Here is a 26530-nt window from a genome sequence, read left to right as displayed (position 1 = left end):
ATTTATAATAAATAAGGATTAATCAGAAAAGGATATACGAAATTATTTGGAAAGTTAGCGCGACAGTTATTTGGAAATTTGAGTTTAAGTGAAAATTAACCGTTTTGAGCCAAAATGAGCTTTTAGCAATTTTGAGCCAAAGTGGCACTTTAGCCAAAAATTAACTAAGATAAGTGATTAATATTATTTATTCGGAAATAAATAATATGGAGTTGATCGAACCTAAAAGATTTAGCGTTCGACGGACGAAAACGGACAATTTTTAAGTTAGAAATTGAAGTAGTTTAAGTTGATTTCTTTAAGGACCTAAAAGAACCTTTTGACATGCTATATAATGCCTTAGCATGTGATATAGATGACCATAAACTCATATTTCCAGAGTTTCACTCGTTCTTCATCTCCTCATTTCATCAAATATAGAAATTCTTCAAATCACCATAACTTCTTCGTTTTTGATCCGAATTGAGCGATTCTTGCGGCCATGGAACGAGCGTATAATCCTCTATTGATTTAGCCAAGAAAATAATGGTAAGGAGATCAGTTTATTATTAGGGTTTCTGAAGTTTCAATTCGGTTTTGATTATTGATTTGGGGATTTTTGCTTATTGTTAGTTTAAGATGTGATTAAGCTTTCATGAAGCAAAATCATGGTGATTTGGAGAATAAATCTATTCGGCCAAGAGGTGTTCTTGTAGGTAATGGAATTCTAAAAATTTCAAGCCTTTGATTGATATGTTTTTATTGATGTTTTAGCATAAGAAATTGGTAATAGTCATGAGGATAAGGTGTTTGATGTTTTGCCAAAGTGAAGTGTGTTGTGTTGTTGGTATTTTGGTATGGAATGGTAATGAGGGGCTCGGCCCTAGGCATAGTAGTGTGTTAAGAGTTAAGTAAGATCTTGAGACTTGTTTAAGAATGCCTAGAGTTGATTTATGATGAGTTTGAGTTGAGTTAAGTTGTATGTACAAAGTTTGTTAAGTTGCTGGAATTTGGCACTGCAGAAAAGCCCTGTTGCGAGGCTTGTATCTCATGTTATTTAACTTCAAATTAAGTTCCGTTTGTTGATACGGAAACTTAAGAGTGTCGTCTAAATATGTCTAGGTTTACGTTTTAGCTAATTCGGCCTCTAAGTGGCCCAAACAAAGCAGAACATTAAGTTGCACGTAGCAGTCCTGAAAACAGGACAGCCCCACGTTATTAAGTTAAGGGCTAGTTTCCGACACTTTTGGGTGCTAGTATTAGTCCGAGACCTAAACGAAAGTTATAGAGGATATTCTGAACTTTAAGAATGTTGGTTTCGTTTAGAGGTCGGACTACTTTACGGTTAGCAAACATAATCGAATATGGGGTCGATAATGTGACAAGTTATGTAACTTGTTTAAATCTCAAGTCTATGTGTTGTTGAGTTAGAATCTCACTTGATATCCGTTTGATATATCTCCTAGGTCCGATAAGGCAACCTAATAGCAGACAAGGAGCTCAGGGAGCTTACGCTATAATAAACAAAGATTTTGGATAAGCCAGTTATGAGTATATTTTACTTACTCGCATTATCGTAATTAAATCTATGTTAATATACTATATGAATAGTACTTGAACGCATCACAAATGTGAATTGTTTGGATTGTTTTGGATTGGATTGCTTGGATTAAATTGGTTTGGATTAGATTGTTTGGGATTGAATTGCTTGGATTATTTGTATTGGCTTGATTTGATTGGATTGGTTTGTGTCATTTGTATACGACTTATTTGTATTGCTTTGTATATGCAACTTGTGATTTGTATATGGTTTGAATTAGAAATGTGATATGCCTTTATGGCTATTGGATAGTCATTTGATTTGGTAAATGATGCATTAAAGTGTTTGTTGTTGAAGTTGTTTTGAGATTTGGTTTTGTGGCCAAATGGTTATTTAATTGTGCTTAAATGGTTTGAGATTTATGTTGGTGATATGCTACTCTGTAATGATGTATGTGAGAGGGACTAATAATCATCGACGGTCCTCGACCTTTACCCTTAACTTCCGTAAACCCCCTATACTTTCAAAAGCTTCCCTAAACCCCCCAACCTTTGTGGCGGCGCCATTCACGGTCCTTATGGACGAAAACACCCTTACAAAAAAAAAAATTGGCGGCTGGCGGTGCCACGTCATCTGACATGTCAGAATTTTTTTAAAAAAATGAAAGCCCCAAAATACCCCTAAAATAAGCTAATCAAACCAAAATTCAATCATATTCGATCCAACCAAACCAAAAAAAATGAACCAAACTAACCAAACCACCATCCACCATCCACCCGCCGCCGGTACAGTCGCCGGTCATCATCTCCGGCGACCATCTGTTCTAAGAACAGATCTGAAAACCTAGATCTGTTCTTAGAACAGATCAACAAGTTTTGAAAGCATTTTCTGCATTTTCCCCCTTAATTTATAAATCAGCTTCTGTCGCGTACATTGGTATTTGATTTTTCGAAGATGAGTGCGAGCTGGGTCACCTCTAAGTTTTCTGGACATAGCAAGCAGCGTTTCATAGGGCAACTCCCCTAGTCTATTCATTATTTGAATAGCAGAGTCATGATGATAGTGAAACGAGGGAAACATGTCCATCAAACAATTGTCTCGTACATTTTGCGGGTCCTTAAAGAGTTGAGCTAGCTTCGTCATAACTTGTATTTGAACTTGCTGATTTTGAACCCCAGCAAAGCTCGGAATCAGTTCTTTGATCACCTTCTTCAACTTAGGGCGAGTTTTGTCAAAGTTGGCAGAGCCCCTTCTTAAAAAGAGGGCAAGAAAAAAGAGTCCTTTGTTTGTGAAAGCATCAAGGCAAGATAGAAGGATGCCTCTCAAATCAGATCTACCAAACAATCGTTTAGTCTCTTGGATGATTCTATCCTCTATTTCACCACTCACTCCAAAAGCTTCTTCACACAAACTTAACAACTAAAATCCTGACTGGCAAATACATTGACAGAAAAATAATATAAGTTATGACGAAGACGGAAAAATAAATAATAAAATCCTGACTGGCGTTCGTCTTCTCAGACGAACTGAGAAGACGGGTTCGTCTTCTCAGTTCGTCTGAGAAGACGAACAGATCTGTTCTTAGAACAGATCTGATTTCCAGATCTGTTCTAAGAACAGATGTGAAATCTGTTCTTGAAGAACAGATCAGAACAGACGGTGGCGACCGGAGGTGGCGGCCGGAGGTGGTGGCCGGACCGGCGGCGGTTGTTGGCCATATGGTCTGATTAGGCTGTTTTGGGTTTGGTTAGATTAGACTAGGGTGTTTTGGTTTGATTTTGATTTGGTTAAATTAAGGGTGTTTTGGGGTTTTTGAATATTTTTGGACCTATGATGATGTGGCGCCGTCAAACTTTTTTTTCTTTGCGCCGCCAGCCGCCAAATTTTTTTGTAGGAATATTATCGTCCATAAGTACCGTGAATAAGCGCCGCCACAAAGGTTGGGGGGTTTAGGGAAGCTTTTGAAAGTATAGGGGGTTTACGGAAGTTAAGGGTAAAGGTCGAGGACCGTCGATGATTATTAGCCATGTGAGAGGTGCTGAGTTGTGATATGCACTTGTGATTATGTGCTAAGATAGAGATATGCACATGGAAGAATATTTTGTTAGGTGTCAATGCGCATGACACTGGGCTAAGTCCTGAACGATGGTCGGTGAAGGGAGAAGGGCCGAGCCTGCTAATGAAGTAGAAGGGTTAGCCTTCAGGTGGCCTAGAAAGAGTTTGGCTAGGCTGTAAGCCAGTGTTGTGTTCCTGGTTACAGACCTAGGGTTTGGTGAATTATTACAGAGATGGATATCACAATTGTTGATATGATGTTCATGTTATTATGAGTTTTATAGATGTTGAGAATATTGTAGTTACTCATGTCACAGTTAGAACCTTTGATTGGGTGTGTATGTGAGGTAAGATGAAAATGAGTATGATTTAAGAATTAGAGATTTATCCAGTCTTATAATGGAGTAAAAGTATATTTATATGAAAGGATTGTATTTGCATAAAACGTTTTAAAAACGCGATGCTATTTTGATAATAGGGTATGTAACGTATAACTAACTCAGTCTCGAATGACCCCCCCCAACAGTGTATGTTGCAGGTGTATGATTTATGACATGACAGACTTCTACCTTAGTTCCAGAAGTCCTTATGTACAGGAAGAAGGAGTCAACCAGTAGTGTTGCAGTAGGGTCGAGTCCTAGCATATGTATATTTGTTTGTCAAACGATTTTCGTATACGATATAACTCTGATTGTAAAACTGTTTTGAGACTTCCGCTATAAAACTGTTTTCTTTGTTTTAAGACTGGGCTGTGTTAGGATGTGGGACATCGCACGGTTAAGGCCAAGTTCCTATGGAACGCTTTGTGTTTTGAAACAGACGTTTGTACACGTCAAAGTTCAAGAAGCTTTTAATGAAAATGATTTGTTTATGAATGGATGTTTGGATTTTGGAAATGATTGTATTTTACAAAAAAAAATTATATGTGTTTTTAAAGGCTTGCTACGGGTTTTGGAACAATCATTCCCATTCCCTAGCGCCTGTCGCGGCTCGAGATTTCGGGTTGTGACAGCATATGCTGGGAGCATGGGCTGAAATAGCCTCTAATTAGGCTCCCAAGCCTATTGTTTGTTTTTTTTTTCTTATTTTGATATTATTTCAAATAGACTATTCTCATTAAATCACTTCCATTTTATTTCACATTTAATAAAAGTCGAGTGATGCTATTTTATTCATACCATAATTCAAATCTAATTTTCATATTTTTTTGTGGTTTTATTTTAAAAGCCGAACTACGTAGACTTTGATTCCGGTGTTCGGATATGTAGGCATCGGAATTTAATTTCCGACTCAAGTCTACTCTTAATTATTGTTTTTTATATATTTGAGTAATATTTGTGGTTAAATTTTTTTTTTTTAAATTACATACTTTGAATAAAGGTATTCATTTATTTTTGGATACGGTTAGATAATATTTCGATGTTAGAATATTATTTAATCTATCTCAAATTTATGACTTTTTACTCGGCGTCTAATTAAATCGAGATCTAAATTAAATTTTTTTACATCTTATCATTTTTTTTTTCGATTTATTCGAACTACGTGGGTTTTGATTCCGGTAAACCGGATACGTAGGCGTCTCAAGCGAGACTCAAATCCAATCTTTCAATTTTTTTTATTATTTCGAGATCCAAATCCAATCTTTCAATTTTTTTTATTATTTCGAGATCCAAATCCAATCTTTTAAAATTTTTTTTTTTTACGATTTAAGTCCTCTATTTTTTTAAGTTTATTTAAATATCGCTTAAAATAATAACGGCTCGGTGTTAGAGCGTTATTACTAAAATAAACATTAATTCTTATCTATCGCATATATTTAAGCCATAATCTATAAAAATATATTAAATAATTCATATAATGGTGAAACACTATCAAATTAAACACAAAGCATATAAAGAACCAATTTCTGGGTGGGATAGGGTGATGTAATTTCTTCATTACGTAACCAACCCCGAACCCACTAATACACCAGTACCATAAGTGGACCAATCCCACTCATTAGATTGGTGGCGACTCCCAAAATTCTAATAATGTCAAACACAGGAAGTCAGCCAAGTCGCACAAAGTCTCGTGGTATAAATTAAAACACTTAAATGCCCTCGCGGCATACCAAGACCGGCCGGCACGATGCGACACGCATATATATAAAACAATTGCATATATAAAATATTATAAATTACTTGATCCAGATGAAACCCTACAAGGTAGACTAATGTATGGGTCTCAACCTACACATCATGGGTCTTAGACCGTGAACTGAATCACTGCCGTCTAAGCTGGAAGTCTGGACTGTAACCGTGAAACTGTCATCACAGTATTGCATGTGACCGAAACCGTTACTGCCGTCTCAGACTGTTAAGTCAGGGTCGCTAGCACTTCCAACGCCCAATGACATTAACTAACCTCTATGTCAGACACATTCTCGTATCTAGCATACTACTGGTGATCACACAATCCTATTGAAAACCAATAGGAAGTTTGTTCCAATGGATCTTTCATGGTTAATTATACTAGTGCGATTTTTTAATTAAAAACAGTTTAAATATAAATATTCAAAAGTAAAAACCACAAAGTAAACTCACAAAACCGGTGTCCCCCAAAAGCATATGCTCCTGGTAGCCCACTAGTTAAAACTGTGGTGTTCTGATTTGGCAGATCATCACTCGTCGCATCTAGTTAGAATTCAAATATTGAAACAATATCAGACATCGAATTCCTAACTTTAGTCCTATCGTATGAACGATAGACTTTAATAATTATCGTCCATAAACGACTCTATAAACAAATCTCAATATTGAACTTCTTGTTCAATATATAATACCACTCTTCGTAGAAACTTATAGTCCTTTCAACATTAATCACTTTGATTAGTATAAGGCTTTATTAAAACATCACATCATTTTAATAAGCCGACCATTCTCAAACGTCTAGGTTCTTTTAAACCTTTTAAACGTTCTAGCTTTCGTTTAACAGTGCGTTAAATTCGAACTTCAAAATTCCGTTTAAACGAAAACACATTGGACTAATAGGGCGAAAGTCCCTCCAAAAAGTCCCTCCGTCCAATAGCCGACCTGTCGTGCAACCCACAACTGGTGGCTGCACGTTCGTGCAGCCAAGCTGTTGCACGTTCGCGCAGCTATTTCGATCCGCCGCGGTTTCGCCGTTTCTCGTCCAAATCGCGCGTTCTTTATATTGATTTGTTCGGAATTCAATTCTCTATCCTCCTCAAGCTTCAAACCAAGGTAAGTTTGTCGTTTTGAGTGCTGAAATTGAAGAATATAGGGCTGTTATGTTGAGTTCGAATCAAACTAATCGTAACCACGTCGTTTTTGACATTTTTGATGATTATTGAGTTGAATTTTGTGTATTATTGATGTGAAAGCATGTCGTAATGAGTTAGGGGTTTCGGGAGCATGTCAAGATGATGTTTGGGGCTATTGGAAGGTGTCTCACGACGTGAGCCAATATGTCTCACGACGTGAGCCATAACCTCGCGCGCGAGCGGACTTGCGGTTTGCGTAATTTCTTCGTTCGGACTCGGAATTGAGCGATTTACGTTGCGTTGGAAAGAGGAAAGGATTGTCTATCATCCTAGAGCATAAAACTAAGGTAAGAACCGATTATTGGTTGCTGTAAATAAGGATTTAGGTACCGACTAGGTTTTGAATTGAGCGATTTTATTGAATTCGCATATTCGATTCATTTTAAGCGTTTTTACTACGTTTATGATTGTTTGGGATGTAGTTTTGATGTGGATACATTTTAGGAGGTCGGAAACATATTGGTATTGGTTTAGAGGTCGGAGGTCACGTCCTCACGACGTGAGGCCATGCCTCAGGACGTGAGGGGTGCCTCACGACGTAAGGAAGGTCCTCACTTCATGCCAGGACTCTTCCCGTACCAATTTTAGGTTATTCGTGACCCGTTTTGATGTTTTGAGGTTCGATGCTTAATGTTTTGAGTTGTTTGAAGTTTACGGACTTCGATTTGATGAAATTTGGACATAGAACATAAAGAGTATGATTATGGTTTTGATACCAAATTGACGTTTATAGATTAAACATACGTGTGACTTGAATAGGTGACTAACGTATCAACAAGCTACCAGACCGACGAACTGGAATAGCTACGAGGTCGAACGACGCGTGGAACCTACGTGATTGATTTACGATAATGCAGTTTTGGGATAGCGAGTTCTGAGAGTTGCATTTTACTTTCGCGTATTGTTTATAAAAGTTATTTTCATAAATTATGATTTTATATATCGCATTTATATGATTTGATTACTTGAATGATTGTTTTGAGCTGAAACTCTAGTATGCGATCCGAAGAAACTAGCTACCTATTGGGTGTCAATAGGATGTGTGATCACCAGTATCGAGTCAGTCTAGTGTGTTTGCATATGAGAAATGATATGAATATGAATATGAATAAGAATTTCGAAGTTGAACATTGAATTCGATACGAGCGAGCACTCGGTTACGGTGTAACCTGGAGTCCCCGTATCTAGTGAGTTGGACTCACACTTTGAGATTTAAAGATTGGTTGCGATCGACGTGGTAGAGTGTGAACACTCCCGGGTCGGACCATTTGGATCAGTATGATTTGAATATTCGTAAGTTTTGTCACATTTTAGGATATTGGTTTCGAACGGATCAAGTACTTGCTTATAGATATTTTCATATTATTTCTTGATTGGTAATGCGATGTTACGTTTTTACAATACCGTTAGTAACTTACAAGCTCACTCAGTATTTCCCAAAATACTGACTCCCTCACAGTGTTTCCTTTCAGGTGATCGGAGTCGGATCAGACAAACCATCTCCTTTGTGTCGGCAACCTTTAAGTTTACATAAAGTACAAATTTTTATAGAGCTGCAGTAGTCAGTAGGTGTCAGTATAAGGTTTATAATTTAATTTCAAACGGTATGTGAAAAGTAAACTCTGATATAATTTTATAAATAAGTTGTTTATAAAGACGACGTTTTATCCGTTTGATTTGGTACCAATTGCCGTGAGTGGAATTGGTTATGATTGTGACTAAAAACAGGGCGGTGCTGGATATGAGATATCGCTCGGTAAGACCCGATTTCTAAGAATTGTTTCGCGAACGTTTTCAGAAAAAGAATACGATATTTTGATATTTGTAATTATATTATTTAAAGAAGACTTCTACAAACGTATTATATATAATAATATGTTTTAATCGCGAAAAATTTATAGTGGTTTTAGGCTTGCTACGGGTGATGGAGCTACCACTCCCGTTCCCTAGCGCCGGTCGCGACTTAATAATTTGGGTCGTGACAACACGGTTCGAGGAAGACGACCCGAAAACCGTTCGTCTCGAGGAAGATGAACAAGTTTTTAATTTTTTTAAATAATTTTTTTATATTTAAAAAAGTTATTTTAATTATTTATTTATTTTTAAATCATTTATTAATATATTTAAGATTTTTTTGTTTTAATTATAACTATGAGAATCATTTATAATATTTATCAAAATTTGAAGTCTTGAAAAAAGGTCAATTTGATGCTTATGGGTGTAATTGAAATTAAAAGGTATGAATTTTAATATTTGAGGGTGCAATTGAAAGTGAAAGGTCGTATTTGGATATATTTAGTGGTTTTACAACGTGAGGATGCAAACGAATTGGAATCAAAAAATGAAGTTTTTTTCCCTAGAGGATAAGCCTTGAATAAACTGCATATCTTTATTATTTTCAATTACTACTCACCGATAAATTTTTTTGTCTCACATATTTTTAATTTTTAGTTTTTAGTATCATAATAAACGCACTATACTTAAATCAACACTTAAAATAGTGAATTATTATATTTTTTTTATTATAAATATCCTATATCTTCATTTTTCTTTTTAAAGTATATGTGTTATTTATTTAATAGAGAGATTCTTAGGTAGACTCAGTCTACCACGTCATTCATGAACTAGCCTTATTATTACACGTCATTAAAATATTGGCACCATCGTAATTTTGTTTATTACTCTTTTACACTTTTGAATGGTAATATTACGATAGTGCCATTATTTTAATAACGTGTCATAATGTGATAGATTTAGTATATAGATGACGTGATGGACTACGTCTATCTAAGAATTTCTCTTATTTAATATTTTCGCTAAACATTAGTTAGACTTCCATTTGTAAGACACAATATTTATTATAAGATTTAAACTTTTTTTAAAATTTTAAAATAATATTTATTTTAAGAACTTATTTTCAAGATAGAGGAGAGTATTATTATAATTTTTGAGCACTAATTATGCACATAAAATACTATTTATCTATATTTTAAGAATTTAAATAATATATAATTCATACCTAATAATTTATTTTTGAAATAGTTAATGTTAATTTTTTTTATATGTAAATATAATAATTTCCAGTAACTATAGTTATCAAGCAGACTTATTTAATCAGCACTTAAAAAAATCAACAATTATTATTTTCAGGACTTAAAATTCAACATTTAATTTTTAAATTTTATCAAACAGTCACCTAAGTTAAAAGACTGATATTATAACTTAGGCTGAAGGTATAAAAAATCCTTGACTGTTTCTTAAAATTACAAATCAACCCTTTTATTTTTTGGACACAATTAAGTCCTTGTGTTTTTAAAATTGAAGAATTAAACCCTTATTGTTTTAAAATCAAACCTTATAGTTTACTTTTGGGACATTTACCCCATCAAATTTTCGGTAAATATTTTAGACATTAAAATTATTATTAAACCTCTTTTTTCTATATGATTACGAGAGAGATGTCAGCTATTAAAGAGTGTTTCTAATTGTGTTGGAGCAAAGGAGTTATTTGTTCTATTTGAAAATAAAGAGGACTTAATTATATTTAAAAAAGTAAAAGTGCTAATTCCTATTTGTATAAAAATTACGAGGATTTGTTTGTATCTTTTGCCTATAACTTACCTTCATCTATCCTTTTTATTAAAATTTTACAAAGGTAAATTCTTGGAAATACGTATGAATAACCCAAGTACTGGTGGTAAGCTCACATAATTAAATATTTTCCTCCGTTCTTCCCAATTATTTTCCGTCATCGCAAAACCCTAGCTCTGCCTCGACGTCATCTCATCAGTACCGGCGCTAATCAGGTAATACTCTCTGCAACTTTTAATTTTCATTGCTCCGTATGATTTTCTTCAGTTGTGCTTGATCGTTTTCTTTGCATCAAATTTGAATCGACGGGATTTAATTCGTGATTCAAATTAAAATGTGTTAAATCCAGTGGTTGAAGTGTCTGCGTTCATTTATTGATTTTTGAACTCGACGTGAAACTGCTTGTTCGTCTCTTCTATACTAACAGATTGAATAGTTTCAACGATTGAGATTTTTTTGATGTTTTGTCTGTTTGATGTGCAGTTTTGATAAGTAATGGAGGATGTGAAGCATAAATTGCGGAAGGGGGAGTCGGAAAGGAAGGAGGAGGAGTCGAAGACGATAAGGAGCCATCGTGAGCGGGATAAGGAGAGTAATGGCGAGAGGCATTATCGTAAACGGGAGAAGGGGAGCCGTCGTAGAGAGAAAGGTAGTGATTATGACGATGATGATGAAGATGCCGGTGTTGATGATGATGAGTATGAGAACGAGAGACAAAAGGATAAAGAGAAGCAGAGGGATAGAAAGAAGGAGGATGATGAAAGGGAAAGGAGCAAGAGTAGGAAGAGAGACCGGGAAGATAGGGGTAAAGATCGAGATAGGGACAGTGAGGAAAGGGTAGAGAAAAGGGAGAGAACGAGAGAAAAAGAAAGAGATAAAGATCGAGGGAGGAAGGAGCGTGAGAGGGAGAGAGAAAGAGACAGAGAGAGGAAGGAGCGTGATAGAGAAGAACGTGAGAGGGAGAAAGAGAGGGAAAGAAGGGACCGTGAAAAAGAAGAACGTGAGAGGGAGAGACATAGAGAGAGGGAGAAAAGGGAACGTGATAGAGAAGAACGAGAGAAGGAAAAGGAGCGGGAACGAGAAAAGGAAAAGGAAAGAGAAAAGGAGAGGCTTATCAGGGACAAGGAGAAGCGTCGAGAGATTAGCAGCGATAATAATGGTGAAGATGATTCTAGGGAGCATGATAGAAAACGTCGAAAGAGAGATAACGATGACTACAGGGAGAGAACTCGTGATCAGAGCAGTAGCAGGTCAAACAGGCATAGGGATGAAAGTGAGGTGAGCCCGAGAAAGAAGACTAGTGAGGATGACTCTGATATTAAAGAGAAGAAAACCCGAGAGGAGGAACTAGAGGATGAACAGAAAAAATTGGACGATGAAATGGAAAAGAGGAGAAGACGAGTACAGGAGTGGCAAGAGCTGAAGAGAAAAAATGAAGAAGTTGAGAAAGACAAACATGGGGAAGCATCAAATAATGATGAACCCCATACAGGTAAAACGTGGACTCTTGAAGGAGAATCTGATGATGAAGAAGCACCGCCCACAGAGAAACTGGAGACAATCATGGACCTGGATGAAATAGCAAAGCCAGATAAAGAAGCTGCAACTTCAATTGCGGTGGATTCTAATAATAAAATGGTGGCTATAGACAATGGTCAGAATGATGCTACTGAGGATGACGATATTGATCCATTAGATGCTTTCATGAACAACATCTTACCGGAAGTTGAGAAGCTAACTAATGCTGTGATTACTCAAACAATTGATGATAATAAAGTGGAGTTGAAGAAGAAAAATGAAGAAGGACATAATGGGGAGAGGCTAAAGAAAGGCTCTAAGCTGAAGAAAGGCTCTAATAAATCGCTGGGGAGAATAATTCCTGGCGAGGATTCTGATTCAGATTATGGAAACAGTGAAAATGGCGAAGACCCCTTAGCAGAGGAAGATGATGAAGAGTTCATAAAGAGGGTCAAGAAGACAAAAGTTGAAAAGCTGTCTGTTGTTGATCACTCGAAGATTAACTATGAACCATTCCGTAAAAATTTCTATATAGAAGCAAAGGAGATATCAAGGATGACTTCGGAAGAGGTTGCTACTTATAGAAAACAGTTAGAGTTGAAAATACATGGAAAAGATGTTCCAAAACCTATTAAAACATGGCACCAAATTGGACTGGCAAGTAAGATTTTGGAGACAGTTAAGAAGCTTAATTATGAGAAGCCTATGCCAATTCAAACTCAGGCACTGCCAGTAATAATGAGTGGGAGAGACTGCATAGGGATTGCAAAAACTGGCTCTGGTAAAACTCTCGCATTTGTGCTTCCAATGCTGAGGCATATCAAAGACCAGCCACCTGTGGAAGCTGGAGATGGGCCGATTGGACTTATAATGGCACCAACAAGAGAGCTTGTTCAACAGATACATAGTGACATAAAGAAGTTTGCCAAGGTGCTGGGAATTAGGTGTGTACCTGTGTATGGAGGTTCTGGTGTTGCTCAACAGATCAGTGAATTGAAGCGGGGAACTGAAATTGTTGTCTGTACCCCAGGTAGGATGATCGACATACTTTGCACTAGTGGAGGAAAAATTACAAATCTTCGAGGAGTGACATATCTGGTTATGGATGAAGCTGATCGTATGTTTGATATGGGTTTTGAACCTCAAATCACCAGAATTGTACAAAACATTCGACCGGATCGTCAAACTGTACTCTTTTCTGCAACTTTCCCTCGCCAGGTTGAGATTTTGGCTCGTAAAGTATTGAACAAGCCTGTGGAAATTCAGGTTGGTGGGAGGAGTGTTGTGAACAAGGACATTACTCAGTTGGTCGAGGTGAGGCCAGAAAGTGAAAGGTTCTTGAGACTGTTAGAACTACTTGGTGAGTGGTCTGAGAAGGGTAAAATTTTGATATTCGTTCAGTCGCAGGAGAAGTGCGATGTGTTATTTAAGGATTTGGTGAAGCATGGCTATGGATGCCTTTCCCTTCATGGTGCTAAGGATCAAAGTGACCGCGAGTCTACCATTTCTGACTTCAAGAAGAACGTCTGCAATTTGATGACTGCTACAAGTATTGCGGCCAGAGGTTTAGATGTGAAGGAGCTTGAACTGGTGATTAACTATGATGTTCCAAACCACTACGAGGATTATGTTCATCGTGTTGGTCGAACAGGCCGCGCTGGTCGCAAAGGTTGTGCAATCACTTTTATATCTGAGGACGATGCAAGATATGCGCCAGATCTTGTAAAAGCATTAGAACTCTCTGAGCAAGTTGTTCCACAAGACCTGAAAGCTCTTGCTGATGGTTTTATGGCAAAAGTGAATCAGGGGCTTGAGCAAGCCCATGGAACCGGTTATGGTGGAAGTGGTTTTAAATTCAATGAAGAGGAGGATGAAAAGAGGAATGCAGCTAAGAGAGCACAAGCAAAGGAATATGGGTTTGAGGAAGAAAAAACAGATTCAGAAGATGAAGATGACGGGGTGCGTAAGGCAGGTGGTGACATTTCACGGCATAATAATGCCCTTGCGCAGCAGTTTGTTGCCATTGCTTCTGCCTCCAGAGCAGCTACATCTGCAACACCAACCCCTATCATTCCTGGTCAACTGCTTTCTCCTAGTGGATTACCTGTTCCTCTAACAATTCCGGGGCAAGCAGCAGTTGTGCCTGTTATTAATAGTGATAACCAAGCTAAGGCACTTGCAGCTGCCATCAACTTACAGCATAACATTGCAAAGATTCAAGCTGATGCCATGCCTGAACATTATGAAGCAGAGCTCGAGATTAATGATTTTCCACAAAATGCTCGGTGGAAGGTTACCCACAAGGAAACTTTGGGCCCGATTTCTGACTGGACTGGTGCTGCCATCACTACCAGGGGGCAGTTCTTCCCGCCAGGTCGTATTCCAGGTTCAGGGGATCGGAAACTGTACTTGTTCATTGAGGGCCCTAGTGAAACATCTGTTAAGAAAGCTAAAACAGAGCTTAAACGTGTTTTGGAAGACATCACGAACCAGGCATTATCACTTCCTGGTGGAGCTCAACCCGGAAAATACTCCGTTTTATAAGTGTAAGTTCTGCAATCGAATCTGTTTCATTGTTGAACATGATGTGAACATTTTTGTTGATTTACTCTTAACTGTGTATACATATATTTGATGCTCCCAATTTTTTATTGGTTTGAATATTTGTATCACTTTTTCCGTGCTCTTTGGTTGCTTATTTGTTAAAGCTATTTAAATTGATTGTGCTTGAAAAATGCTTGCTTGTGATTTTCCCTCTCCACCCGCTGTTTTGTTAGTTGTGAAGATGTTTAAATTTATCATGTCAATTTCCATCTCTCTTCCCCTTTTAATTTCGTTCTTTTTCCCGCCTTTTATGTTGTTTACCTATTCTCCAATGGACCGAGGGATGCTCGCATGTCCAATATACTTTCTGCTACAGTAGCTGTTGAAGAGACGGTGGATCTGGTTCGACTGCTCTTGCCATTGTTTTCCAATTGGTCAACGTAGTAGACAGTTTTTATACTCTTTACTATACTACTACTAGTGCTCTTGGATTTGTTTGCGTATCTGATGTACGCTTCGTGTTTTTGCAGACGAGACGGGAAAAGTATACAAATAATGTTTAATAGTCAGCTTAGGCGTGAACTATATGTTTGCTGAAATTGTTGACGATGCAGCGATAAAGTGGCGAATTATTGCCGAATGAATGCTATTTTGATCGGGTTAGTTGCCTTGTGTCTGGATGCTGGTGTCACGTTGAAAGAGATTGTTTTGATTCTTTGTTTTTATGTCAGAATATTGTTACTACTGGATGTTGGAAATTTATGAGTCTTGATTTAGCACATTTTTATGCAGCAAATCTTATTCTCCGGTCGTGCTTTTCTGATGAGTTTATGAGTTTTATTGTTGCATATTACTTTTAACAAAAGAAGCTTCATTTTGCGCCTGAGCTTGGCAATGGAAGATTAAAAAATGTCAAAATTTAAAGTTTATTTTACGAAATTAATGGCTCATTTGAGTCCTCAATTTTAAATGATTAAAAACACAGTGAGAAACACCCCTTTGACAGCATCTTAAGTGGGAATCATAAATTCTATTTTATTATCTTGTTCTACTCCAACATGAGCCATAATTTACTGCAACATGAGAATTACTACCGTAGCCAACAGTATTTTTTAAAAATAATAGGCCAAATGTTGTAAAAAGGCCAAATCTTATATAAAAGTTTCACAAAAGTCCCGACCTTTCAATTTTGTCGATTTTGGCCAAAAACAAATTATTTGGTTTCAATTGTGGCCAACTCTCAATTTGATTTCAATTTGCCTATGTGACGTCTATGTGGCGCCTATGTGGCATGACAAATATTGAAAGGTCGGGAGTTTTGTGAAACCAAATAATCTATTTTTGGCCAAAATCGACAAAATTGAAAGGTCAGGACTTTTGTGAAACCAAATAATCAGTTTTTGCCAAAATCGATAAAATTGAAAGGTCGGGACTTTTATGAAACTTTTGTGAAAGGTTTGGCCTTTTTACAACATTTGGTCAAAATAATATGTAAAACATAAAATTTACTATTCATGTTTTAATTTTTATTTATTTCAAAAGTTTAATTTTTATTTATCTATTTTTTATTGTTTTAGCCCATGATTAAAAACATATTTATTCCTCTTTTATATATTTACTAATAAATAATAATTAATTAAAAGTTTTAATAAAATTAAAAATGTATAAATATTTTTCTGTCCCGCTCAACTCCAACTCTCTCCCTAAAAAGGCAACTATGCACTGATAATCGTCCCCTGGAGGTCCGATACTGGATACCCATCTATAGGGAGTCCTGTCAGGATGACAACGTCAGGTGTGTACTCTCCCTCTGGTAACATAAAGGTATGGGTCTCCGGCTTCCACCTCTCCACTAAAGCAGTAACTAGAGACATGTCCACCGGGTAGTGTCTCATCTCTATAAAACCAGACATGCCTGTCTGCATGACCCTTCCCGGATGCGAGGATGGATCCTATGAAAGGCAGTAAGTCTAAGACTCATATGCGATCCCAATGGTCTCAAGTCCCTTTGTCAGCAAGAAACGAGATAAAGTTAGAGTGCGTTAATCAACATGCAACGCTACAGGGAAATATATAATATATAGAATTTCTTACCGGGTTGTCCCAGACAACCGATGAAATGTGATCCTCCTGCATGGTCAACAAATCGGCCTCCACTAGACCAGGATCGCAGTACTCCTGTCGGGCAGCCATAACTGCAGAAAAATAATTATTAATACATATCGAAAAAAAAACATTCCATTCTAAATAAATACATTCCATACAATATATCGAAAAATAATTATTCATTCAAATTCAGAAGTACACAAAGTACACAAATTACAAATAACTTGAAATTGAGAAGTTACAAAACAAGGTGGGCTCTAATTGTTTTGGTTTCTAGTAGGATTAATACAAACTTGGGCATTGTGGCCGAAACTAGAACATCTACTTCACCATAGCGGACTTGGATCTTCTCTATACTTCTAATCCATCTCGTTCCTGAAGCGACGATTAACCGGTCGCTCCCTCTGTCTTTCCCATTCAAGATTTTGGAACGAAGGAAGACATGTTAGGGATCCTCCAGTAAGAGCGGTCATGCAATGGAACGAAAGGGGTGTCCCAACATTAGATTGCAAACTTGGTTTCATAGTGGCAGCTGACGTAGTAGAGAGGGTTTAGTTTCTCCTTCGCATACAAGGCTATCGCATGAGAGGAAGGCAACTTCAGTGCCTGGAACGTTCTAATATTCGGCTGAAGCATCCTGTTAATGTAAACATCACCGCCTACGCCAAATAATGTGGAAATTATTAGAGTTAGAACATAAAAGGTAAAACTCATCCCGTTAAACATGAATACATATCTTTTGCATGCCAGAATAAACCAAGATTTACGTGAACCATATTGTCCATTAACTCATGAATATGCCCAAACAATTCATACCAGCCCCCGTAAACGGAAGCGATTGGCTTCTCCTTTTCATACCAGGTTCTTTTATACGGAGGCCTCACCCTATGTGTATCTCAAATGCCGGCAATAAGGGTATTAACACGTATGCCACGCTGCTCCACCACTTGCATCCGCACATATTTGGCAATTTCTCGAGCCCCAAAATTTCTATGGTTAGGATTTGGCACAATCTGATTGCACGTGTCTGGCCCGTTATATTTTGTGCATGTCCACGTTTGATTTATTTAAAGCAGAGTTGCATGCAATCACAGTTTGCAAATAGGATAATGACTACATACCAGCACAATAGTAAAGTTGGTTGTCCAGTAACTTTTGTGCTCCTTTCCATTTTCAACTGAATAAGCAGTCGCACATGTCTGAACAGAATCACAATTTGGGAAGATCATCCCAATTTCGAACTCCATCCCAGGATTCCACATAAGGTTCTTGATAAAGTCTGGGGCTACGTCAAAATCAACCAAATTCACACGGCTAAAACCTTCTGGGAGTTGCGATTGATACACTATGTTTTATCCCGAATCCACATGTGGAACATGGTCACTGAAATCCTCTTGCTCTTCTACCTTTTCCTCGCACCCATAAAAATCCTCTTCATCTTCATCACTGCCTTTATCCGACCCACTTGATTCACTTAGAACCAACTGATCCAGAGAAACGTTGTTACGAACGACAGTACGATACTCCACGTAAAACTTTAAAGTACTAAGGCCTCAATACCGCATCGTCTCTCTTCGAATTGCAAATATATGCTCGTTGTTTTCCGCTGAGTACAATGAGTAAGAGATTACACGATCACTTTCAATTTTTGAAAGCCGAAAGTAGATTTTCGTAATCTCTACTTCCGAGTCCGTAACGACTGCCCTTATACACATATTCTTCAAAATTCAAAATTCATTCTATCACTAATTGGCACATCCACCCAACTGTCGCTTTGGTATTCTACTCCAGCCGTAGAGCTTACTATGCGACCATCGCACCATATCAGAAACGATAGGTTTATAGTCGTCATTGTTACAAATTTCGTCAAAATAAACAAACATCTCAGTTATTTTAATTTATATCATTTTTTCAAATTCAAATGATATGAAGTCTACAAATTTTAACAATTTTTCTTATACCCAATTCTCAACAATTTTTATTACGTTTTTTGAAACAAATCGGCACATTTAATATTTTTTTAAATTACAATTTGTCAATAAACTACAATAACACCTATCACTTTTACAAACATAAAAATCATTTAAAAATAAGACATACTAATAAATTTTAATAACACCTAGTATTTTATTAACAATACAATTATTTAATAAATAATTAGAATTCTAACATTTAAAGATATTATCCTATCATTTTTCGAATTTAACATAACAATAAAAAAAAAACTAACCTCACCTCTTGTAGTCCTCGAATAATTCTAAAGAAAAATAATCCACTTCAAAAATAAATTCTGAATACTACCGCTACGAAAATAAAATACTCCAAAACTGCTCCAAAAGATTAAACTAATTTGAGAGAAAAATGAGAAAATTTGTGTTGTGAGGAAATGAGGGGATCTTGTGTTGTGAGAAAATGGGGGGACAAATCCCCCTATTTATAAAGATTGCAATCCGCAATCTAAAATTGTGGATTGCAATTAATATGAATGTTAGAAGCATGTGCTTCCAATGGTCACCAGATTGCCTACCAATGGCAGGGAATCCATTAAAGCAATCCGCGATTGTAACTCGCAGATTGCTTTAATTCAGTGTTAATTACTCCATCGGAGTAATTAACACAATCCAGAATCTTGCAATCTGTGATCCAAGATTGCGGATTGGGTGGTCTCAGACAATAAAATTGATTTTTTTAACAGGCACAAATTTGGAATTTCTGAAGCTCTATAGAGACAGATCCGTCAAATACCGCAATTGTAATCTTACCAAATATACCATATTCGGAGAAAATATTTTGTAAGTCCAAATTTTTTCAAAATTATGAGAAATTTTCAAAGTAAAGAATTTCGGCTGAAAAGAGTTTGGAGTTTGAATATTACGGGGAAGGTTTAATGACTTGCTAGCATGGTTTGAAAGAGATAAATAAGGAATTTGGCTAGGGTTTGGGGTTGGGGTTTTGGGAAAAGAAAAACATCGTATTTTTCTGTTTAAGCATATGTTATTTTTTATTTTTAGTAATTATTATCCAATTTTATTAGTTTTATTATTAATATATCCTTATTTTGATTAAATAATTAACTAATTTGTATTTTTATTGTAATTTAATTACTTAGCTTTAAAATCATATTAAAAATTTAATTAGTTTTAGGTGTAACTATAATTAAAATTTTACTTTTAATATTATTTTAACTTTTTGAAATAGAATATTTAAATTTATGTAGAGTCAATTCAACTTCTATCTACTCAACATTCGTGAGTGGAAGCTTTCCACCACCTTGCTATGCATGTTTCTTTAAATGCTTATCAAATCTCTTTACAAATTATTCAAATTGAACTTATTCCCCTTAAAAAGATGACTCCTACTCAATTAAACTTGTTATTTTTATTGAGAGTATAAACTCTACGTAATCTCCTATTAAGAATTAAAGTCTTATTTGATTTTCTATAGAAGTTATACTTCTTTTCCTTATTTCTTGTTCAAGTATGTATGTGTTTTTTATTTAAAAAGAAATTAGGGCTAATGTTATAGCATGTGAGTAATATTTATATGACCTATTATATATATTGACATTAAATACAATAGGTTTATATCTATAATACACATGTAAGTTGGTAAGACGCTTTTTTAAATTAAATGAGATCGCGGATTCAAACCATATTCATATATGCAGCTCTTAAGATTTAGAATTAAAATTTTGCCTCCCACAAGTAATATATTCAGCTTGAATAGGGATTAGTTTGACGCTATGAAAAAAACCCGTTAGGACATTTCATGTACCCTATGCTAAAAGAAAATGGATTTATTTTTTTAAATCATTTATTTAGAATGATGCACTTTAAAAAATCAAAAGTATATTTTATAGATAAATAAATAGATATTGGGGTGATTGATTTTGAGAGTCACTGTACTTTTCAAAAAAATTAAAATGGTCATTGAACTAATTTTTGTTTTTACTGAACTTATTCTTTTTGAGCTTCCGGTGGTTTCTAAATGAATTCTGGCGAGTTTGTCCTTTGTGACTCGCCCGACGCTGAGTCGTACCTTTTCCTTTTGCCGTGTCATCATCCACGTCATTCCTAAAACTTCAAGTTATCATCTTATTCCCTAATTTTTTAAAAAAAAATTTCTACTCGGCATTAAAAGTTTCATTAAATATGAATTTGTACGAAATCAATTTTCGAATTTTTTTAGTATAATAATTATTTTTTTAAAAAAAAACTTTGTCCGGTTCGTCTGGGTTCAAACCCAAACAACCCAAACGAAGCGTTCTTTGTCTGGGTTCGTTTGGATTTAAATCCAAACAAAGTACTTCGTCTGGGTTCAATCCCAGACGAATCTGCATCTGGGTTTTAACCCTTCGTCTGGTTGAACCCAGACGAATATTCTTCGTTTGCCAGACGAAGAACACTTTGTCCTGGTTAAATTAATTAAAAAATATATTTTTTTATTTTCTTTTGAATTATTGGTTTTTATTAGATTTTTTTTTAATTTTTTATATTTATTCGAAAATGTTGAAAAAAACTAGGAAAGAAAATAATGACATGGACGATGACATGCGAAAGGAATTGGTGTGACTCAGCATCCGGCGAGCCACGTAGGATAAAATCGCCAGAATTCATTGTCGGAAGTTCAAAACGATAAATTCGGTAATCATTTTAAAACAAAAATTAGTTCGGTGATCATTTTAAAACTTAAAAAAATACAGTGACTCCCGAAATCAATTACCCTAGATAGTGTTCTTAAAATCCGTCCAACTTACAAAGTTCTCTTTAATAAAGTCGTGTTGGACAAAAAGTACCGACATGGATGATTTAAAATCCACCATCAACAGCAAGTTAATGACATTTATGTCAATTTAGTTTCTATATAATACTTATAACATTAATTAGGCTCTTACGTGGATTCACAATATTTTCACTTTGGCTGCTTTTTCTCATTCATTTCTCTGAAATTATATAGAATATGTTTGTGTTCTTCGTGTAACTTCTTGAATTCATTGGCTTCAATATCTAATATTGGTTTAGTCCAAATCATTTTTCACTGTAAGTTCTCTTTGCCATGTTTCTTGAATTTAATTGTAGGGTTTGCTGTGAAAGAAAAAAATCTTGTTTAAATCCTTTTAATTATGTAGAGAAATTAATGGACTTTCATTTATTAAAAATGGATAAAAAAATTTGGTATAAAAAAGGACAATTCAATGAAGACAGAAAAAATATTTACATATTTGTGATTATTTGTCTATTAGGATAAGTTAATTTATTACATCCAAAATTACACCTCATAGCTTAGGAGAATTGAGATGCCTTGTATATAATTTTGGTAATAGAATTTAAATTATTGATTGTTAAAATATATAATAGCTCACATGCACCTACGTAATATTTAATCACAAGTGTTGTTTACTAGCGTTTGTTTAAATCTACTCTTTGAGAATTACTTACTATTATTATACTCAAAATACAGAACAAAAAAGAAGATGATGAATAAAAATATCCCCAGTATTGATGCATCAGATTTTCCAGGAGAATCGGAAAAACTGCGAAAAGCATGCGAAGAGTGGGGATGTTTCAGACTATTAAACCATAATATCCCATCAGCTCTCATGCTGGAGATGAAGGATGTGGTGAGATCTCTGCTGGATCTCCCCATCGAACTCAAGAGTCGCAACGCTGATGTAATAACGGGCAGCGGTTATAAGCCGACTAACCAGGCTAATCCGCTTTACGAGGCTCTCGGACTTTACGACGTCGCCTCCTCCCAAGCTGTGGAGACTTTCTGCTCCCAGTTGGATGCATCTCTTCATCAAAGGTTTTTCATTTCCCGGATTACATGAATCTTACTTTTGATTTATTACTACGCGTTAAATTTTGTTACGTTTATCGAACTATAGTGTTTTCTATTATACTCCCTCCGTCCCGTTTAAAAAGGGACATATCTCAATTTTTTTTTGTCCCACATAAGAAGGCCAAATCATGGTTTTTGTGCCATTTTACAAGGAATTCTCTTTTATACCCTCATTTTCTCTTTCTTTAATTAAAGCTAATACTCTACACACAAACTACAAGACAATAATTAATAGGGGTAAAATAAGAAAAATCAAGTGTAATTATTATTTTCTTAATCTATGTGTAAAAGGGATATGTCCCTTCTTAAGTGGGACGGAGGGAGTAGTTGATTTTTTTTTTGTATTTTGATAACTAAATTTTAATTTTATTAATAACAGTATGTCGTTAAATGATTTTTGGTGAATTGTTACTTACATGAATGACGGAAACAATTTACATCGAAATTATCAAACTAAATATTTTATATTTTCAAATTAAATATTGACATTTAAATGGCGTGACAAAATTAGGAAAGTATGCAATTTTTATCTACCTAGGCATTTTTGAATTCTTTTAGCGACTTTTTGCTATTAGTAACATCGACATTTAATTATTAAATATAAAATTTAAAAATCGATGACCGTTCTGTTAAATAACATAATTTGATAACTAGGTATTATTTAATCAATATATATATATATATAAATGTTTCAAGTTTTCACAATGTTAGAATCAATATAATGTACTTTATTCATTTTTCACTATTAAATAACTTATTATCACTTTCATTCAATAGTTCAATTAACAAAATAAGCTAAAAACAAAAATGACTCTAGAAAAAGCTTCTATTGTAATAGTATGTTTTATGTCTCTTTGCAGAAATATTTTAATTTAATTGTTCGAAATTCTATATATATTATTCTAATATTTTGTTTCAATTTCAGCTTCGGTGTTAGTTTTTCGTAATAACCTATGGTTGGCGTTATATGCAGGGAGGTGATATCCAAGTATGGTAAAGCAATTCACGAGCTGGCCTTGGATTTAGCAAGAAAGTTAGGTGAAAGTATGGGAATATTAAGAAATGATTTGTTTGAGGGATGGCCTTCTCAATTCAGAATTAATAAATATCACTTCACTTCTGAGACCGTAGGCTCGTCGGGAGTTCAAATTCACACGGACTCCGGATTCTTAACAATACTTCAAGACGACGACAATGTTAACGGTCTTGAAGTCATGGACGGCTCTGGTGAATTTATTCCGGTTGATCACCAACCTGGAACCCTCCTCGTCAATCTTGGCGACATTGCTACGGTAGGCGCATTGTATTTTATATTTTAAATAAATGTATCATGAATAAAATATAGATTCACTAATTTTATATTTTATATTAACTACGTTCAGACGGAAAAAATAAAGCGATTGATGATCTAATTGATATGAATATAGTAAGAATGTGTGTCGTATATTCTTTTTATAATAAATTAATCTATATTTAAAAAGTAATATACAAAATTTGATAGATCGTTTCTTTAAAAGGTTTATAATTTTTATTTATAGACTATTTTATCATAATTTTGAGTATGTTCAATTATTTCGTCTTTTCTTTTAATGAATTTCTTATGATGTTGATTTGGTTAATGATGAACAAACCAAAGGTATGGAGCAACGGTAGACTGTTGAATGTAAAGCATAGAGTGCAATGCAAGCAAGCAGCAATACGATATACAATAGCTTCATTTCTGCTCGGACCGAGAGACTCGGCTGTGGAAACTCCGCCGGAATTTGTGGATCCTCAAAACGCTCGTCTTTATCTCCCTTTTACCTTCAATGATTATAGAGAGCTCCGTTTCAAAACGAAACTCCAAGCAGGCGAAGCACTCGAACTTCTACGCGTAAACTCTCGGCACATTTAGTTATCTAATTACTGAACAATAAGCTCTTTGCATTGCAGCATATCTTATAAGTTTCCTAAGCATATCCAATCATAAATTATGATGGTTTCTTCTTTGAATTGATAGGATGGTTGAACTAATTAATATGCAGATCAATGCACTTCCCATGACCTTTGTTCTTTTGAACTTCTTGTCCTGCTTTATACAAGAACTTAGCTTTTCAACTAATGTACCTTTTAGTTCTTTAAATATTATTAGAGAATTCAAAGCAAGGAGTGTTAATTTTTTATTTTTGAATCTAGGAGTGTTAAGTTATTCTCTCTTCATTCAATTTAAAATGAGTTAATTTTTTCACACATTTTTATAATTATTATATTATATTTAATAAATTACTGAACAACTGGATGAAAATTACTATCTGGGTCACTCAACTTATCCAAAATTACAGAGATGGTATTATGTTTCAAATTTTTTAAAAAAAGTCATTCAATTATAGTTTTATTATAATGGAAGCTCACTGTGGTCAAACTACAAAAACAATGCGGTGTTTTTGCTTACATGTCATTGGCAAAATTACAAAACAAGTTATGACTTAATACCCCTTTTTTTAATAAAAAGTACATTTTTATAATTCGCGATAAACTCAGTATTCTTTTTGTAATAAAATTTTAACGAACAAAGGATCAGTGAACTTGTGTCACAGTTTCAATAAAGTCTAAACCTGGAAATCTGTATTTGACGAATCCGGATGATCACTCTTTAATCATGTTTTATTCTTCATCTCATTGCTTTGTTTGTATTTTTCTTAATATGAGTAGTTAATTCCCTAGTTTGGAGGTTGATATGAACTTATGATTGTTGTTTGATTGACTTATTTACATGTTCTAATTGTTGGGTTTAATGCTTATTTTAAATTGATCTCTTAAAGTGTTAAAGATAATCCCACATTACTTAGAAGAACAAATATAAATGGGTTTATAAGTGTAAAGGTTCAACCGTACCTATTAACTAGTTCTAGTTATTAGGTCATGGTTGAACCTAGGCACCTTCTTTAAACATGTGGGTTGTCACATTCTCACAATTTTATAATCAATTAATCAAAATAATATTTCTAATATGGTATTAGAGCGGGTCTGGCTTGGGTTCTTAATTTGCCGGTTGTCCGTCTGGATGTCCAGTCCCAGCGGCCTGGTCCAGTATTGTCGCTGCGTATTAAAATCAAAAAAATTCAGTGGATCTTGCCCGGATTCGTAATTTTCCGGTTGTCCGTCTGGATGTTCATTCCCAGCGGCTCGGTCCGGTGTTGCCGCTACTTGTTAAATCAAAAAGTTTCAGTTTCAGGGGGAGTCAATTTCAAGTGACAACCGGATGTCCAGTCCTGGTTGCACTTGAGGGAGAGTGTTAAAGATAATCTCACATTGCTTAAGAGAACAAATATAAATGAGTTTATAAGTGTAAAGGTTCAACCACCTACTAACTAGTTCTAGTTATTAGATCATGGTTGAATCTAAGCACCTTCTTTAAGCATGTGGGTTGTCACATTCTCACCAATTTATAATCAATTAATCAGAACAATACTTCTAATATAAAGCATGATTTGTGTTTGATTAATTAATTTAGGAATTATTAATTAAAGAGAGCAAATAGTTAGGAATCTAAATTATAGAGCGAGTTAGGATTTAGATAATCGTAGAGTTGGCTTAACAATTGCTTTTTAATGATTAATTAGTGTTTAGTGTTATAAGAGTGAGTTAGGTATTAGTTAATTGGTTGATTAATTAGTAGTTTTATCGTTTTTTGAGGCTCGAGATATGGAAATTGATGCTTTAGAAAAACCTGGTTCTTGTAGTGTTCCATAAACATTCATTATTTATGATTTTAATGATTATTGCTAGTATCAACTCTTGAGCGTTTTAAATCCATTTGTTTTACCCGTTTATTTTTTACTATTTCTTATTATAATGGTTAGTGAATTACTCTTCTAATTTGTTTGCGTAGTTGTAATTGTTTATTTACATGGCTTAGTTGTTTAATCTAATTGTTAAATTTTTCAGAATTGCTTTTGCTAAACGAATGAAAGATATAAATTGAAATCGGTGTTTTTATCAAATTGTCCTCGTGGGATCGACATCCATACTTTCAATTTACTACTTGCGTGATA

General features: G+C 35.1%; 2 protein-coding genes across 4 annotated transcripts; both read left to right on the top strand.

Annotated features, from left to right (window-relative positions):
• The first annotated feature begins 10551 nt into the window (after positions 1-10551).
• LOC126657418 (DEAD-box ATP-dependent RNA helicase 42) lies at positions 10552-15345 on the top strand. 3 transcript variants are annotated; one of them, XR_007633329.2, is made up of 3 exons: positions 10552-10702; positions 10971-14951; positions 15080-15345. XR_007633329.2 is itself a non-coding variant. In XM_050352095.2 (3 exons), the coding sequence occupies exon 2, from the start codon at positions 10983-10985 to the stop codon at positions 14547-14549; it is 3567 nt and encodes a 1188-aa protein (XP_050208052.1). In that variant the 5' UTR covers positions 10552-10702; positions 10971-10982; the 3' UTR covers positions 14550-14551; positions 15080-15345. The 3 variants fall into 3 exon arrangements, 1 of the variants encoding a protein (XP_050208052.1); XR_007633327.2 differs by having other exon boundaries at positions 10971-14989; XM_050352095.2 differs by having other exon boundaries at positions 10971-14551.
• Positions 15346-21614: 6269 nt separating this feature from the next.
• LOC126654988 (2-oxoglutarate-dependent dioxygenase DAO-like) lies at positions 21615-24641 on the top strand. Its single transcript, XM_050348992.2, has 4 exons — positions 21615-21694; positions 22116-22460; positions 23470-23788; positions 24133-24641. The coding sequence occupies exons 2-4, from the start codon at positions 22129-22131 to the stop codon at positions 24388-24390; spliced, it is 909 nt and encodes a 302-aa protein (XP_050204949.1). The 5' UTR covers positions 21615-21694; positions 22116-22128; the 3' UTR covers positions 24391-24641.
• Positions 24642-26530: the final 1889 nt, after the last annotated feature.

Source organism: Mercurialis annua, linkage group LG7 (genome assembly GCF_937616625.2).
Source record: "Mercurialis annua linkage group LG7, ddMerAnnu1.2, whole genome shotgun sequence".
NCBI lineage: Eukaryota > Viridiplantae > Streptophyta > Magnoliopsida > Malpighiales > Euphorbiaceae > Mercurialis > Mercurialis annua.
This window is presented reverse-complemented; position numbering and strand designations above follow the sequence as displayed.

What these genes read in the sequence shown, in the direction of transcription:
- LOC126657418 (XM_050352095.2), top strand. Translation starts at nt 10,983, where the DNA reads ATGGAGGATGTGAAGCATAAATTGCGGAAGGGGGAGTCGGAAAGGAAG.
- LOC126654988 (XM_050348992.2), top strand. Translation starts at nt 22,129, where the DNA reads ATGATGAATAAAAATATCCCCAGTATTGATGCATCAGATTTTCCAGGA. An exon ending in GATGCATCTCTTCATCAAAG is followed by an intron (nt 22,461 to 23,469) that starts GTTTTTCATTTC and finishes CGTTATATGCAG; the next exon opens with GGAGGTGATATCCAAGTATG. An exon ending in ATCTTGGCGACATTGCTACG is followed by an intron (nt 23,789 to 24,132) that starts GTAGGCGCATTG and finishes AACAAACCAAAG; the next exon opens with GTATGGAGCAACGGTAGACT.